This window comes from Montipora foliosa, chromosome 3, assembly GCF_036669935.1.
Source record: "Montipora foliosa isolate CH-2021 chromosome 3, ASM3666993v2, whole genome shotgun sequence".
Taxonomy (NCBI): domain Eukaryota; kingdom Metazoa; phylum Cnidaria; class Anthozoa; order Scleractinia; family Acroporidae; genus Montipora; species Montipora foliosa.
The window spans coordinates 57,486,135-57,501,134 of record NC_090871.1 but is presented as its reverse complement, the minus strand read 5'-3'; the positions used below and the strand labels follow the sequence as shown (position 1 = coordinate 57,501,134).

General features: G+C 40.2%; 2 protein-coding genes across 7 annotated transcripts in view; one reads left to right on the top strand and one right to left on the bottom strand.

The window, feature by feature from the left end:
* Positions 1–15,000, top strand: part of LOC137997757 (uncharacterized) — a 414,333-nt gene that overhangs the window by 98,689 nt on the left and 300,644 nt on the right. The gene's annotated exons all lie outside the window — the stretch shown is intronic.
* LOC137997756 (uncharacterized) overlaps positions 1–15,000 on the bottom strand; it is a 64,534-nt gene that overhangs the window by 320 nt on the left and 49,214 nt on the right. For all 5 annotated transcript variants that reach the window (XM_068843985.1, XM_068843986.1, XM_068843987.1 and 2 more), the window contains 6 exons: positions 14,825–15,000; positions 9,460–11,921; positions 7,246–7,373; positions 6,363–6,483; positions 5,183–5,265; positions 1–3,434 (listed from right to left, as the gene is read on the bottom strand). The exon at positions 1–3,434 is cut by the window's left edge and continues 320 nt beyond it; the exon at positions 14,825–15,000 is cut by the window's right edge and continues 704 nt beyond it. In XM_068843985.1, coding sequence (XP_068700086.1) covers positions 3,383–3,434; positions 5,183–5,265; positions 6,363–6,483; positions 7,246–7,373; positions 9,460–11,921; positions 14,825–15,000 — 3,022 coding nt within the window. In that variant the 3' untranslated portion in view covers positions 1–3,382. The remainder of the gene's footprint in view (positions 3,435–5,182; positions 5,266–6,362; positions 6,484–7,245; positions 7,374–9,459; positions 11,922–14,824) is intronic.

Here is a 15,000-nt window from a genome sequence, read left to right as displayed (position 1 = left end):
TTTCTAAGATATCTTCTACACCAATAGCGCAGAGGAAATACAACGCTTTTTTCAGTACCCACACATCCCAGTTAGACTGGGAAAAGATATACTTGCTGCCTTTCAAAACAACATTGGACACTAAATTAAGAGAATTCCAAAATAAACTATTAAACAGGATCTTGTACACAAACAAGATGCTGTTTATGTTTAAAAAAGTCGACTCTCCTTTATGCGATTTTTGTGAAAGGGAGTTAGAAACCATAGAACATGTTTTCTTTTATTGTACAAAAGTGCGTATTTTTTGGGACGATTTGAAGGCTCTTCTTAATTCTGTAAATATAACTGTTAGCTTTGACATTAAGGATGTTCTTCTCGGGTTTCTAGATACGAGCGATAGTATAAACATCCTAATCAATTACATTGTCCTTGAAAGTAAGTTTTTTATTTATCGCTGTAAGTTAAATAAGGGCCCTCTAAAATTAAGATTGTTAGTCGATAAATTTAAGAAAATGTTTGAAACCGAACGCGTTATTGCGAGAAAAAGCAACAAAATCCATTTCCACGACAAAAAATGGAAACCTCGTAATTCCATTAATACAATGAATACAATAGTAGCTGTTATCCAAATTTTGTTTTCTATAATTCCCGTACACTTTATTTATACTTGTATATCTATTTTTTTATTTAATTTTTGTTAAGTATTTCTTGGTTTTAGTGTAGTATAGTGTAGTATAGTGTAGCATAGTTTCCGTTGCAGTTAATAATCAAAGTAACTTGACGTGCAAGTATTGTAAGCCCTGTTTTGTATCTTTTTCTACGTTTTTGTATTATATACCTGTAAAGTCATAAAAAAGTAAAATACAAATAAAAAAAATAAAGGTAATGGAAAAAAAATAGTTCAATTCAAAGATGGGCCGAATGATCGAACAGCAGATTTTTGCTTTGGAGATGGACGCATTAACAAACCGTTTGCAACGGCTGCAATTGGACAACAAAATCGTAACCTTACTTAACGAACTTTGGGATAAGATGAATAAAGGAGGCTCTCGCAAAGTTGAAATAACAAGTGTTGAAGATGGAATGGAAGTCATAATTGGAGAGCTAATGGTTCCAACATTTTATTTTACGAACGAGAAGAAATTTTCCCGTCAACTTCGTTGTATTTTGAAGTCAGCGCTACAAAATGAACACTGGCTACAGGCAAAGATTCATCAACTATTTGTTAGCGAGTGGAAGAGTGACTATTTATCACATACAAGATGGAACAGCAATGAAACGTTCACTTTCAACCAGTAAAAAAAAAAAGGCATCATATTTTTATCTTCGTATTTACAAGCAAATTAAAGTATTTACAAACAATGCGAACAAATGCTGTGTATAAATTAATTAAACCCTATTGAAAAACACACTGCAACGCCTTTTCAATTCAGCGAAAGGAATGAAACATGAAGAAGCAAAGGTTACTTGAAAAACTCTCTACATAGTTAGAAATAATTGTCAAAGAGTTTTTCAGTTAACCTTTGACAGTGATCACATTCTTCATGATTATCACTGTTTCCATTTTCATCCACGTTTCGGCATGCAAATATACACTGAATTGCAAAGGAAAGTCGTGTTGTTGAATAGGGTTTAACCCGGCCTTTATTAAAATATATACAGACTATACAATTTTCCTCGTAATCTATCTCAGGATGATTCTCCTCACAAAGCTGTAAGCGAGAGAGCAAAGTATGCTACTGGAATTTCGCATCCTTACAAATCTAGCTATTGAATCTAGTACGCGGTAAGGAATCAAACACTCGTTTGCACATTCGTTTTGCACATTCGAAACTACTTAAATTTGAAAAGCAACGAATAATGCTAATGGAATTTCATTTCAAGGCGAACTCTCTCTTTCTGGAAAAGTTTCCTCAATTGTACCATCTACGATGGCGTTCTCCCTCTCTAACAAATAGTTGATGAATCTTTGCCTGTAGCCAGTGTTCATTTTGTAGCGCTGACTTCAAAATACAACGAAGTTGACGGGAAAATTTCTTCTCGTTCGTAAAATAAAATGTTGGAACCATTAGCTCTCCAATTATGACTTCCATTCCATCTTCAACACTTGTTATTTCAACTTTGCGAGAGCCTCCTTTATTCATCTTATCCCAAAGTTCGTTAAGTAAGGTTACGATTTTGTTGTCCAATTGCAGCCGTTGCAAACGGTTTGTTAATGCGTCCATCTCCAAAGCAAAAATCTGATGTTCGATCATTCGGCCCATCTTTGAATTGAACTATTTTTTTTCCATTACCTTTATACGCGCGTCCATTTCAGGGTGTGCCATAAGGAAGAAAAGCAAACCGGTTTGACAGGTTATTGCTATTGAAGACTTTTGAATACTGATCATCTTCAAAACTGGTTTTTCTAACCAACCCTTAAACTTGTTTCAACTTGTTTGACTGTGACGTCAGTGCCTTCTCATTGGTTCTTAGCTACTCCATTATTCTTTCCCTATATAAGCGCGATACTAACCGGCTGGTTGGGCGGAACCGTACCACCAGAACACTACAGTTCACTCCAAATAAAAGAAAAATTATAATACAATTTAAACCAAATAGATGACGTGCAGTTCATTTAAAACTCTGCCGCCATCTTGAATATACCCTCGAGGGTATACGAGGGTATATTCAAGATGGCGGCAGCGGTGAAAATTCTACCCAAACCGGTTTTTGGATTAGGGTTTATAATGAGATGCATACCACGTAGGTACTACACTTCAAACTCAAATATATGACAGTTCATTCACTCCAAATAAAAGAAAAACTATAATACAATTTAAACCAAATATATAACGTGCAGTTCATTTAAACCTCTGCCGCCATCTTGAATACACCCTCTTATACCCTCGTACACCTACGTGTTATGCATCTCATTATAAACCCTAATCCAAAAACCGGTTTGGGTAGAATTTCCCGTACACCTACGTGTTATGCATCTCATTATAAAGCCTAATCCAAAAACCGGTTCAGTAGAATTTCCCACTGGGCGCCATTTTGAATAATTTCGTCTATCCATCCCCCTATACTACTTGCAACGGCGAACAAAACATTTAGCAAACAAAAATTAACAATTATCGTTTGCATTCGTAACATGAAAAATGTCCACATTTAATATCACGCAACAATATGGACGTCAAGAACAATTATTTTAAGCAGGGAGCCAACGGCGACTAATACTATAAGGCATTGGATCAAACGGTTGAAATTATCTCCAGGGTCTTTTCCGAGATAAAACGACTCATCTTTTAATTTTTAGCGTTGAATATAAACCACCCGAGTCCATTTTTCCTGATGGAGTTATGTATTGACTGCTTGCTGCGTGCCCAGATGCAAGTCAACCAATAATCTTTCCGCGTGTAATTCATTCGCTTGGTGCTGCGTAGAGCGGGTGTCGACAAACTGGACAGGTGCGACTGCGAAGAAAAACAGTACAATAAATGGAATTTTTTTTAACAAAATAGTTCTAATTCATAAGAGTGCCACCCAAAGGAAATTTGGTATCCAGGTCACATTCATACTCCTCTAAGGTTTCGTCCAAACCTATCCGAATATTTTTAAATCCGCAACTTTTTCTTTGCGGATTCGCCGTCACGTCCACCCATATCCACCGGCGAATCCGGCATGCGAGTCCGCAACTTTTTGAATCTGCTCTCCAGAGTGGATAGTTTTGAATACGCAAAGAATGAACCTCTTTAGCTTGTACGTTTTGTTTTCCCATTTCAGACCACGTGATGTTCCCAAGGGAATTTCCCTTTTGTTTTTTTATAAGCTATGCATACGTCGCACGTTCATAAGACGACATTTAAAAGAAACTGTTCCCTAAAGTAACATCACGTGGTTTGAAATGGGATAACAAAACGTACAAGCTAAAGAGGTCCATTTGGAATCGAGTGGACGGTCGAATCCGGATAGTTTCAAACCCGACGTTACAAACTTAGATTCCAGTCTTTACCGTGTAAACACTCAACATGGCCGCTAAACGAAAAACTATCACTTCTCTCCAATACGCACGCATAATGGCGCAGGCTCTGTTGACAACGGTCATAGAGGACTCCTGGGTGCTAGAACGAATCCGGATACAAGTGGACGGGCAAATACGATTTGATTACGTTACATGTGGGCGTGAAAATTTTTGAATCCGCGGAGAAAATAATTCGGATTCAAAAATATCCAGATACGTGTGAACAGGGCCTAAACCCTTCCCGATAAGTTGACATGTTACCCAAAATAGAATTCGGAGACCCTCCAATCGTACAGGAAAGTATTTTTAAACCACACGAAACGGTTAGTTTTCACAATTTGTTTAAAAATTTCTCCAATAACATTCGAGACATACAGCCGAGTTAAGGAGCGCGCCTGTTTTTAAGTATAAGTTGTATCAGAATTTACAGACGAACACAGTCTTGACTAGCTGTAAGTGTTTGGAATTTTTTTTTACACATGTTAAATAACCAATGATAAAACGAAAAATACCTCAGCCGTCTCGCCATTTTGTCGAATCGAGTATCTCTTAAATAAGCGAATGGTATTTCTCCATTTACATTTGAGACATACAGCCGAGTTTAGGAGCGGGACTGTTGTTTGGTTTTTCATGTTTAAGTTGTATCAGAGTCAACACAGAATTTACAGAAGACTACAGTCTAGGCTACCACATTATTGCGACGAATTTACTATTTCTTATTACTCTTTCCATTAATTAGACCAACAAGCCTCATATTCAAACAGAAATTTTCTTGTATTTTGTCGATGCTAACGAGAATTGTAGAGATAATTAGCACAAGGATGAAGGAATAATCCTTGGTCATCATTCAATAATAGGGTCAATGGGGAACAAGATTTTCGTAGGTGTAACGACGTGTATAAAAGAAAAAAAACCAAGTGGTTGCTTGGCGACAACGACTGAAAAATCAGAGTCGTACAGTGAGGCAGGATTCGAACTTACGACCTTTGATTTTTCAATATTCCTTTTGCCTCTTCGTAAAAAAACTAGTTTCCCATCTTTCCCATGGGTACATTACACCTTAAACATCAATAGTTGCATTTGAAAAAAAAAATAGCATTTTCACAAGCATCACCGATACAATATAAATATAACGAGGACACAGAACCACTGTACAAAACAAAACAAGAACTGTATCGGATTAAAAAAAATTGTACTTACATGCCATTTTGGATCATTGCTATGGCGCACTCCCGATGCACTTTGTGCGAACATGGCAATATTTGAAAGCCACTGAATGCCTCCTGCAAAACAACGAGAAAAAAATATGCATGGAGCGAATTCATAATTGTATTAGGAACTTCAAGACAGTCAAATGAACGCAGGCAGGGCCACGTAGCCTGCATTTATAATGTCCGTTCGCTAATTTAGAAAATCAAGACTACTGGATGGCTGAAAAAAAATCTCACGCCCAACTCTGAGCCAATCCGAGGATAACAGTAAACAAATTCTGGTTTGCTATTGCGCATTTTCCGCGCTTGGCGCCGCTAGCAAATAATCTCTTTACGTTGTCATACGTTTATTTGATGGTCTGCATCTTTTGCGATTAGCCAGATAACTAGCTAGTTATTAGCCATCAACACCTGATGAATTCTTGATGGCAAACGCGCTAGTGATCCCATGTATTTTTTTGGCAAAATTTCGACTTATCAAAGCATCCTAGTTCAGACATTATCAGGTATATCGCATTCGCATTTTCAGGGATAGCTCGTTATGCAATGCAATGCACTTTTTTTCAATTGAGTGTCATAAAACCAAAACCAAAGTAATTACTTTGGCCAATCAAAAAGGTCGGAGGCAACACAGTAAACCAATCAAAACTCGAAGTAATTAAACGTTGCCGACACAAAGCGCGGGAAAATGTGCACGCGCGAGCCACGATTGGTTTTGGTTTCACTTCTGATTGGTTGAAAAAGTGGCGCGAGAACTTTCAACCAATCACTGAGTGAAGTAATCATAAACCAAAGTAATTCACTAATTACTTTCGACACTCAATTGAAAACCACTCTATTCTTGGCCGACTGATTAAAAAACGACAGCCTTATGCTAATGAAGCAAAAAATGTAAACAAAGATTCCCGAAATGCCAAATACCGAACTACTGTTTGCCTCTGTTTCAAAGCGAGTCTTGGTGGGAACCAGTCAAACGGAAATCAGCTTGATTTGCAGGAAATTTTCGACTATTGTTTATTTGTATTGTTATGTATCAAGATTCTCTATCAAACAGACGCAAACAGCAACTCGGTAATGGCCCATCAAAAAAAAAAAAAAACACTTTGGCGCTTAGCAAAAAGGGACATGGAGCACGTCAAAGAAAGTCAATTCGTGAAGTTCGAGCAAACCTCCAAGCAGATGCAGCATTCATCGTGGCCGGAATCGGGACGGCATTTGTGGTTCCCCTCAAGTCGTTTATCCAAATATACATTGCAAACGTCACAATGGAATGACTTGTCGGCGTGGATTCTACGTCACAAGAAAAATAATACTAAATACCCCCAAAAAGTGCACCTGTTAAGAATAGTTCACCATTTTCCTTACTGTAAATTTTTCCGTTGATTTGTGGCCTAAGCGCGAAGGACATAAATCAACGAGGAAAAACGAGGATCCGTAATTGGACCGAGAAAACGAGGTCAGTTAACCTGGATGCCAGAGAGGTCTTCTCGCTCACCAGGGGCGAGGAGTGTCAAAGCGAAGTAGTCGGTTCGCGACTCGCTTTCGCGGCTTCGCCGCTCAATAGTCTGTCGCCCCCAACGAGATAAAATCCTCTGGCACCCAGAGTAGAGGTCAGTAAGATGTTTATTATATCTTTGTGATAATCAGCCGCGCAGAAAAGGAAACAAGTTGAAGTCGAGCGGAAGGTTCAACTGCCACAAAGATTGCCGCGTCTAAATCCGAAAAACGAATAAATCGCCTTGGCTTTTTGAAATAGTTGTTTGCAAGATCCAGGGTTTTAATAGTTCATGTACCATAAACGACAGAAAAAAAAAAAGAAACCTTGCTAGAGAAAATTTATCCCGCAAAATGTCAAATTTAGCGGACCGTACAGCGCCTACTATCTGAGAGGTGTAATACAACCACTTACTGCCTCGGTAGCATCTTTTATAGCACAAATGATCTTGCTCTCGCTTCACACTACCTAAATCCGTGAAATTACATTCTGGTGCTATCGAAATTGATCCTTGGTAAATACAAAGAGGTAAGGGGATTACAACGAGAACAACTCACCGGCAGATTCCACATTTTTCACAATGATGAGGATTCTTGTCCACGTTTGTAAAGTGTTTACATATAGAGCAAAAATAGGCAGCCATCTTTGCACCGCATTTGCCGCAAACTCCACTGTTTTCATCAATCTTCCGAAAAAAAAAAAATAAAAAAAATAAAGTAAAATAAATAAAAAATAACGAGAAAGCATATCTCCCAATGATCATTTTAGCGTAAAGATAAAAGCAAAGGGGCATTTTTATTCCGAATGTACTATAATAAGATAACCGAAAATATACAGTGTTGTAACATTACCAGCTTTACTCCAAAGGCAACGTCGTGTAGTTTAAAATTGCGTTACAAGATTGTGTGACATTCTTTATCTTTTGCGTTAAAACGATGGTCCAGAAATATTTCATTTAGGAGTTTATCTCAACTGTCTTATGTAGATTAATAATAGACATGAAAAAAGCCCTTATTCACGATAGCCGCCATGTTGGTTTTCAAACTGTCTTGCAAATCAGCCATGTGTTATGCTGGGGGGCAAACATTGGAATAAAGGCAAATTGCGGAAAATCGGCTCGTCGAAATATTGAATTAACATTGCTAAAAGTACATTTTATTATTTAGAATTAAGTACCTTTTACAATAATTTTATATCTTTTGATTGCCTCCGACATTTTGACTTTCTACTTCGTTATCTGCTCAATTTTCGCTAAAAACATCGAAGTAACTTGTGTAAGCATTCTATTTTACTCCTTAGGTGATAAACATTCAATGAACGTGAAACAAGTCATCTGTGTGGCTAAGATGTTCGTTATAACCTCTCGAACTTCTGTTCTTTGCCCCCTCAGAAGTGTGTAGCTAATTTGCATGATAAAGGCAAATCCAACATGGCGGCTATCGTGAATAAGGTCTATTGCTTGAGAGCAGTGAAGTTCAAGTGTAATACCAGTGCAAATTACACATCAAAATTCTGAATTATGATTGGCTAATATTTGGGTTTGGTCAGAACCAATCAAATCTTTTGTCTTGAAATCAAACGCGAGCCCTGGATGGCTCAATTTATGGCGTGATACGAGCGCGTTTCTTCTGCTTAACCATCTCGAATTTTCTCATGTACATTATAAGTAATCACATGACTTTTCTCATGCAATCTGGACTAAATAAGCACTTGTAAATGTTTTCACAGACTACAAATTGCACGAGTACGTAATTTTGGTCGTCTTTGAAACAAATTTACTCCTGCTTATTTATTCCAAATTGCACTCGAAATCATGTGATTACATATACTAATACTGTCAAGTTTCTTGGCTGGTCTTTCATATACCGGATCCGAAATAATTAATGTCCATGAAACAAGAACAAAGCGAACATAACAATACCTAATTAGCAAGGCCTAATCGGAATAACAATGGCTCTTTCGTCCTCCGCCATTTTAGTCCGGTATTCCTGGTGGTCCGGTATTCTTGGTTTGCACCCACGTGACACGGCCGCCATGTTGGATAGCAATACAATATAATTTACTTTCGCAGAATTTGCATAATAATTAAGTTAAGTTCCAAGCGGAGAGACAGGTTATTGTTCTTGGTCAAAATCGTTCTTGAATCCTTTTGCAATGGCTACTCAGGTTAAGGTTAGGGTTAAAAATTTCCTGGCAGAGCTTTTACAAAAGACGAAAGTTAGAAGTGATTAATCATTGCACTTAGAGTGGATTTCAATCGAGTGTCGTAAAACCAAACCCAAAGTAATCACTTTGGCCAATCAAAAAGGACGGAGACAATCCAGTACACCAATCAAAACTCGAAGTAATTACACGTAGCCGACACAAAGCGCAGGAAAATGTGCACGCGCGAGCCACGATTGGTTTTGGTTTCACTTCTGATTGGTCCAAAAATTGGCGCGAGAACTTTGAACCAATCACTGAGTGAAGTAATTATAAACCAAAGCAATTCGCTAATTACTTTCGACACTCAGTTGAAAACCACTCTATCTGGACAATTTAAGCAACTGTCTCTTATAGACAACTGAAAGAATTCAGGCGACTTCAACGGGATTCGATCCCATGACCTCAGGCTCTGTGATACCGGTGCAATGCTCTAACCGAGTCTTGGTTACGTACGCCATGTGTTTTACTTTTTTTCTCAATAGCTTCGTGCTCTCGCTAGAACCAAAGTTTAAAGCTTAATCTCAATCTTGAAAGCCCCCTGCCTAAAGCACGAAAATAAAACTCACCTCTTGTTCATGCTCGCAAAAAGAACACTTGAGGTGCGTCGCACGGCATGCTTTGGCTTCTTCGTTTTCACAGTTTCTTGAGGTATTATGGCATCGATGACAAGGATAGAATTGTGTACAACAAGGAAACCGCACTCGGCAATGTCGCTGGTAATGTTCGCAGAGCCATGGAGATCGCACAGAAACTGCCTCCTGCTGCTGCGGCCATCGCTCGGCTTCCTGTATCTCTCTTTCCTCCCTCTCCCTCCTTTCTCTCTCTCGTCTTTCCCTAATCATTCGTTCCTTTCTTCCTATTTCTCGTTCAAACTGTTCCCGTTCTTCTCTTTCCCTAAGCACCCGTTCAACGAACGCAGAGGCACCTGCCACACGTCGTTCTAAAGCAAGAAGGGAATCGTCGATCGGCCCGATATCGTTTGTTCCATTGTCTCTATTCAACAAAGCTCCTCTGGAGTTGAATTCATTGACATTAACAGAAACTGGTGCAAGGCTGGTCTCCGCATTTTCATCAACAGGTGTGGCTGAGGAAACAACTGAATTTCTACTTGCGTTATTATCAAGACCCCGTGTACCGTTACTTGCACTAACAACAAGAGGCCGACTTGCTGTAGTTGAGACAACTCTGGTAGAAGAAACACAGGAGGCCGAAACCGAGATTTGAGGAGGCAAACCACAATTGCCCACAATGACAGCACTTCCAGCGGTGGTGCTACCTGGTTCGTGACGCCTCTTCGCAATTGATTGTTGTTGTCCAAGTAATAGATCAGCATCGTGTGACCGTTCATTCGCGGCCTGCTCATCCATGAAGGCGGAATCACCGTCACTCACGACATGTCTTTGAGTGGCATATAGTGACTGTCCCCGCCGAATTCCAGCAGCACCATCATCCAATTGGCCAAAAGTAAGGCCCGAACTTGACAATCGATAAGCAAAACCCGAAGGGGTGATTCCTGAGATTGCGTTACTCCGCAAATGTAATGGCACCTGCCCCATGTGTGCGCTACGTTGGACGTAACGGAAATAAGATTCCCTGCTATAATCTCCTTGCCCTGTAACTCCATGATCAATATGCAGAAAGCCATCAACGTTACTTGCACCATTGCTTGATGAGCCATTCCAACCCAAAGTGACATTACTTAGTCCTGTGTGGTTAGGCAAAGGTGCTGCTGCTGCAGGTGCACTGTTTCCATACAATCTTTCATTGTAAGAACGTCCACCGAGTAATCCTACTCTTTCAAAACCACCACTAGGGACAGGTGAGAAAGCATTGCCATCATATCTCACAAACGAATTATTCCCTACTGCTGCCGCCTGACAAGCTCCAAAATATGGCCTAACTCTGTAAGCTTCTGACGCATTTGTCCTTCCATCAACAAAAGAAGTTACCTGCGATGTATCATTTCCGAGAATTGAAAAATCCCTGCCATTTGCAAACAGACTTTCATGAACAGTTTTGTCTTGTGAATGTCGTACTAAGAAATCTCCAGCCAAGCCATCGGATACAGGGCTGGCGATTAGTGGCGGGGGCGGAGGTGATATAGCAATCTGTGGACGATGTGTTTGAGAACGTTTGGATCGAGCGCCTAAACGTTCCCAGTCTGTCGAAGAGGAACTGGATTCATCAGATTCATGCATTCTCAATGCTGTTTGACCATGTACACTGGAACTTTGTTGCAGCTGGAGGGGATTTCCATCAACAACATGTGAGCTTACTGGATCAATCAAACGGCAGAATACAGAACTATCCGAAGAACTGATCTGTGAATCATACTCAAATAATGGAGACGTTCTTGCGTCAGATTGGCTTGTTCTTGTTGCCCCATACCCGTAATCAGCAGACTGTTCCTCGATGTCTTCAACCTCAGTATTTCCCCCATCAGTCACATCATCTGTACTGTTCAATAACTGAGCCTGCCCTGGAACCTCGTCTTCACTGTTGCCTGTATTGAGCCCCAGGTCACTCTCATTAACGATTTCACCATGTGCTGAAGCAGAATGAGTGGTTAAGGACAATTCTGGCGCTTTTGCTGACTTCTCGAAGGATCCTTGTGAGCTGCTACTTGAAGAAACTGGTGTACTTTCAGCGGATATCAAAGCCAATGAATCAGACGAACTAACAGCTATGCTGCTACCACCACTCAATGGGCCACTTCGATCAAGACAGTTGGGTACAAAAATGCCTTCTTTGACACTGGCTCCGACTTTATCCTTGGGCAGAAGATCATTATCCTCAATGTTAATTGACACAGGATCCTCACTATCACTCTCAAACGAAACGGATGCATACAAGTCGCAGTCGTGATCTGGTGTCAACTTCTGGCCACCCTCTTTACTTCTGTGTGCAAAACCTATTGTAGACGTGCAAGACATTTGAGTTGCACATCTTTCTTCATCTGGTTCTTGCTCTCGATCTTGCAATCTTTCATCTCTCGATGGTAAAGAATCGGAAGATGTTCCAGCACTGACTGAAATTTCAAACAAGGTGGCAAAATTAATGCATGTACCTGCCTCAGAGAGGTGAACAATGATACGAATGTCTGAATATGAAAAACAGCTGGTAAGTGGAACAAAACAGGATCAAAACAAGTAGTTGTACATCCAAAGGGGGACTTGTGATCCTCGCATGCACTCCTCTGGACAATTTTAGCAATTGTCTCTCACAGACACCTGAAAAACTGAGTGAGTGGCTTCTTTGGTCAGTGGTAGACCATGGCCCCGACATCACAGAGGTCATGCACCTGAGTTTTTCAGGTGTCTGTTTTACATTGTGTCCAGCTATAAGTGCGAGGATAACTTTTCCGTTTTGCTTATGGCCCGCACTTCAAATAATTATGTACATTTTTTTCAATTCAATGTGCATTGCAACAGTGGCTGAGCAACAGCATCTAAAATACTGGAACACGGTGTGACAAAGAAAACGAACTCAGATCCTAACATTATCGAGTTAGGAATGGGAATGTAATTGTAATTTCAAGTAAAACATTGTAAATTAGTCCTGAAATGCCCCGAGGGGAGAGACTAGTAGCTTCACTTCACTTCACTAAAGCTATGACCCTAGCAGTTATGGCCACAATTTTAGCAATTGTGTAAAGAAGCATGATAAATTCAGGACTTCAACGGGGTTTGAACCCGTGACCTCGCGATACCGGAGCGACGCTCTAACCAACTGAGCTATGAAGCCACTGGCGTTGGGAGCCGGTCATTTGCGGATTCTAATTTTACCGTGAGGAATGAATCAATGAACTAAATGATATATGAAATGAATCATATACTGAACGGCGGATATGAAGCGAAGTAAAGCTATGATCCTCGCAGTTATGGCCACAATTTCAGCAATTGTGTAAAGAAGCCTGATAAATTCAGGACTTCAACGGGGTTTGAACCAGCTCCCAGCGTCAGTGGCTTCATAGCTGAGTTGGTTAGAGCGTCGCACCGGTATCGCGAGGTCACGGGTTCAAACCCCGTTGAAGTTCTGAATTTATCAGGCTTCTTTATGCAATTGCTAAAATTGTGGCCATAACTGTGAGGATCATACATGTAGCTTTACTTGACTTCATATCCGCAGTTCAGTATAAATTATGATTCACTTTATATATCATTTCGTTCATTGTAATTGTAATTTGATTGTTTAATCCACGGAAACCTTAAGAGCGCTCAGAAGCTCGTCAAACATGTGTCCGTGCAATCCGGGTCGAATTGGAATTTGGCATTGTTGGTTTTTCTGGAGAGGGGAAAACTGGAGTACCCAGAGAAAAACCTCTTGGAACAAGGAAAGAACCAACAACCGCGCACCGGTGGCTCAGTTGGTTGAGCATCGGGCTGTCATGCGGGAGGTCGTAGGTTCGAACCCCACCTGGATCAACACTCAGGATCTTAAAAATAACTGAGGAGAAAGTGTTGCCTTTGTAATTTCATCTCCAAATGGTTAGACTTTCAAGTCTTCTCGGATTAGGACTATCGACCGTAAGCACCGTCTCACAAATACCTTCTATGTTCATAAGTTCCCTGTGGGACATGAAAGAACCCACACACTATTCAATAAGAGTAGGGGATGTAGTCCCCGGTGTTGTGGCTGTCCTGTTCTCTCCAGCAGAAGTGGCCAGCTTGGCAGTGATGTCTCTAAAAAGGCTTACGGTGTATAAGGCCACCTAAGCAGAAACAGCCATAAGCCAAAAAGGGACTTTGCCGCTTGCTGGAACATGCAGATGTAGATGGACATGTACAACAACAAACTCAACGCACATAATTTTTTATGACGCCCGGACCAAGAATCAAATCCAGGATTGGTGGTGATGGTGGGAAGCGAGTGTTCTCACCACTGCACCACCCCTGCTCCCACAAATGATCACGGCAGATGACAAAGTCTGTATTCCCAATTCCACATAAGAAATTTGAAAGCATTCTTAAAACTCATCCCACCCTCGACCCAACTATTTACAAAGATCAAAGACATTCTGTTGGCTTGCACAAAGTCAAACCTTGGAGGATAATACTTGTAAGGTTCCTCGATCATTCCACCCCTTTGTAGCAGCTCGGGAAACGTTAGAAACAGCAAATTTTAAAATTGTGTTTTCTGCACATACTATGAGGCTTCCTTCTGCACACAGACCTAATTATCATATTGATAGCTCCTCTTGAATTCTCTCTCTGTCCTTCTGATAGCTTTTTACCAATGACTTTCTCATGGTCAAAATAATTTAATTTAGGAATGGAAAAATCTTCTGAAACTCATTATAGAGAATCTGCACTAGCACTATTGAAACTTCCGTTTAAACCACTCTTTCCTAGGTTCAGCCTACAACGTTAGAAATTAATCCGTCACAACAAAATCTTTTTCCCCATAGACCATTTTACGGGTACGGTGGCCATTTGGAAATCCATTGTTTCAAATAGCTATTATGGAACTCTATGGGGGCATGCATACTAATTTGCCCCCTTAAAATCCCATAATAGCTATTTGAAACAATATATTTCAAAATGGCCACCATATCCGTAATATGGTATATGGATTACAGAATTCATGAATTCCATACCACTGGTTTTACTCTCAGGATATGGTAATGCGTATAAATCTTGCTTGCAAGTTCAAATCTACCAAAATATTGCACAACAGAGGTGGATTTTAACACTAATCTTCCAAAATTCCCAGAGCAACTAAGGGGCACACGTTCTGTAGCACCCTTAAAAATATACAATGTAGATCATGTGTCTGCCCTACGGGGAAGGGAACCCTGCGGTGTGAAACCAATGCAGATCTAGTAATTTTGACCACACCAGACAAAACAAAACAAAGAAAGAAAAATCAGGCATAAGAATGATGTAGGAGCCTGAAAGGTCAAACTGCCACATCAAAATACTGTTCACATACCTGGGTTGTCTTGGAGAGAAGCTGCTCCACCAAGAAGTCTTCCATTGGTGGTTCCACATTTGAATGATGCACTGGCCCCACAAGATATACTCTCATCACTAGCAATTTCTCTGGGTACTGAAAGAAGTTTGCCACTACGTTTCTTTCTGTCCTCAAGAAACAGATATCGTCCAACC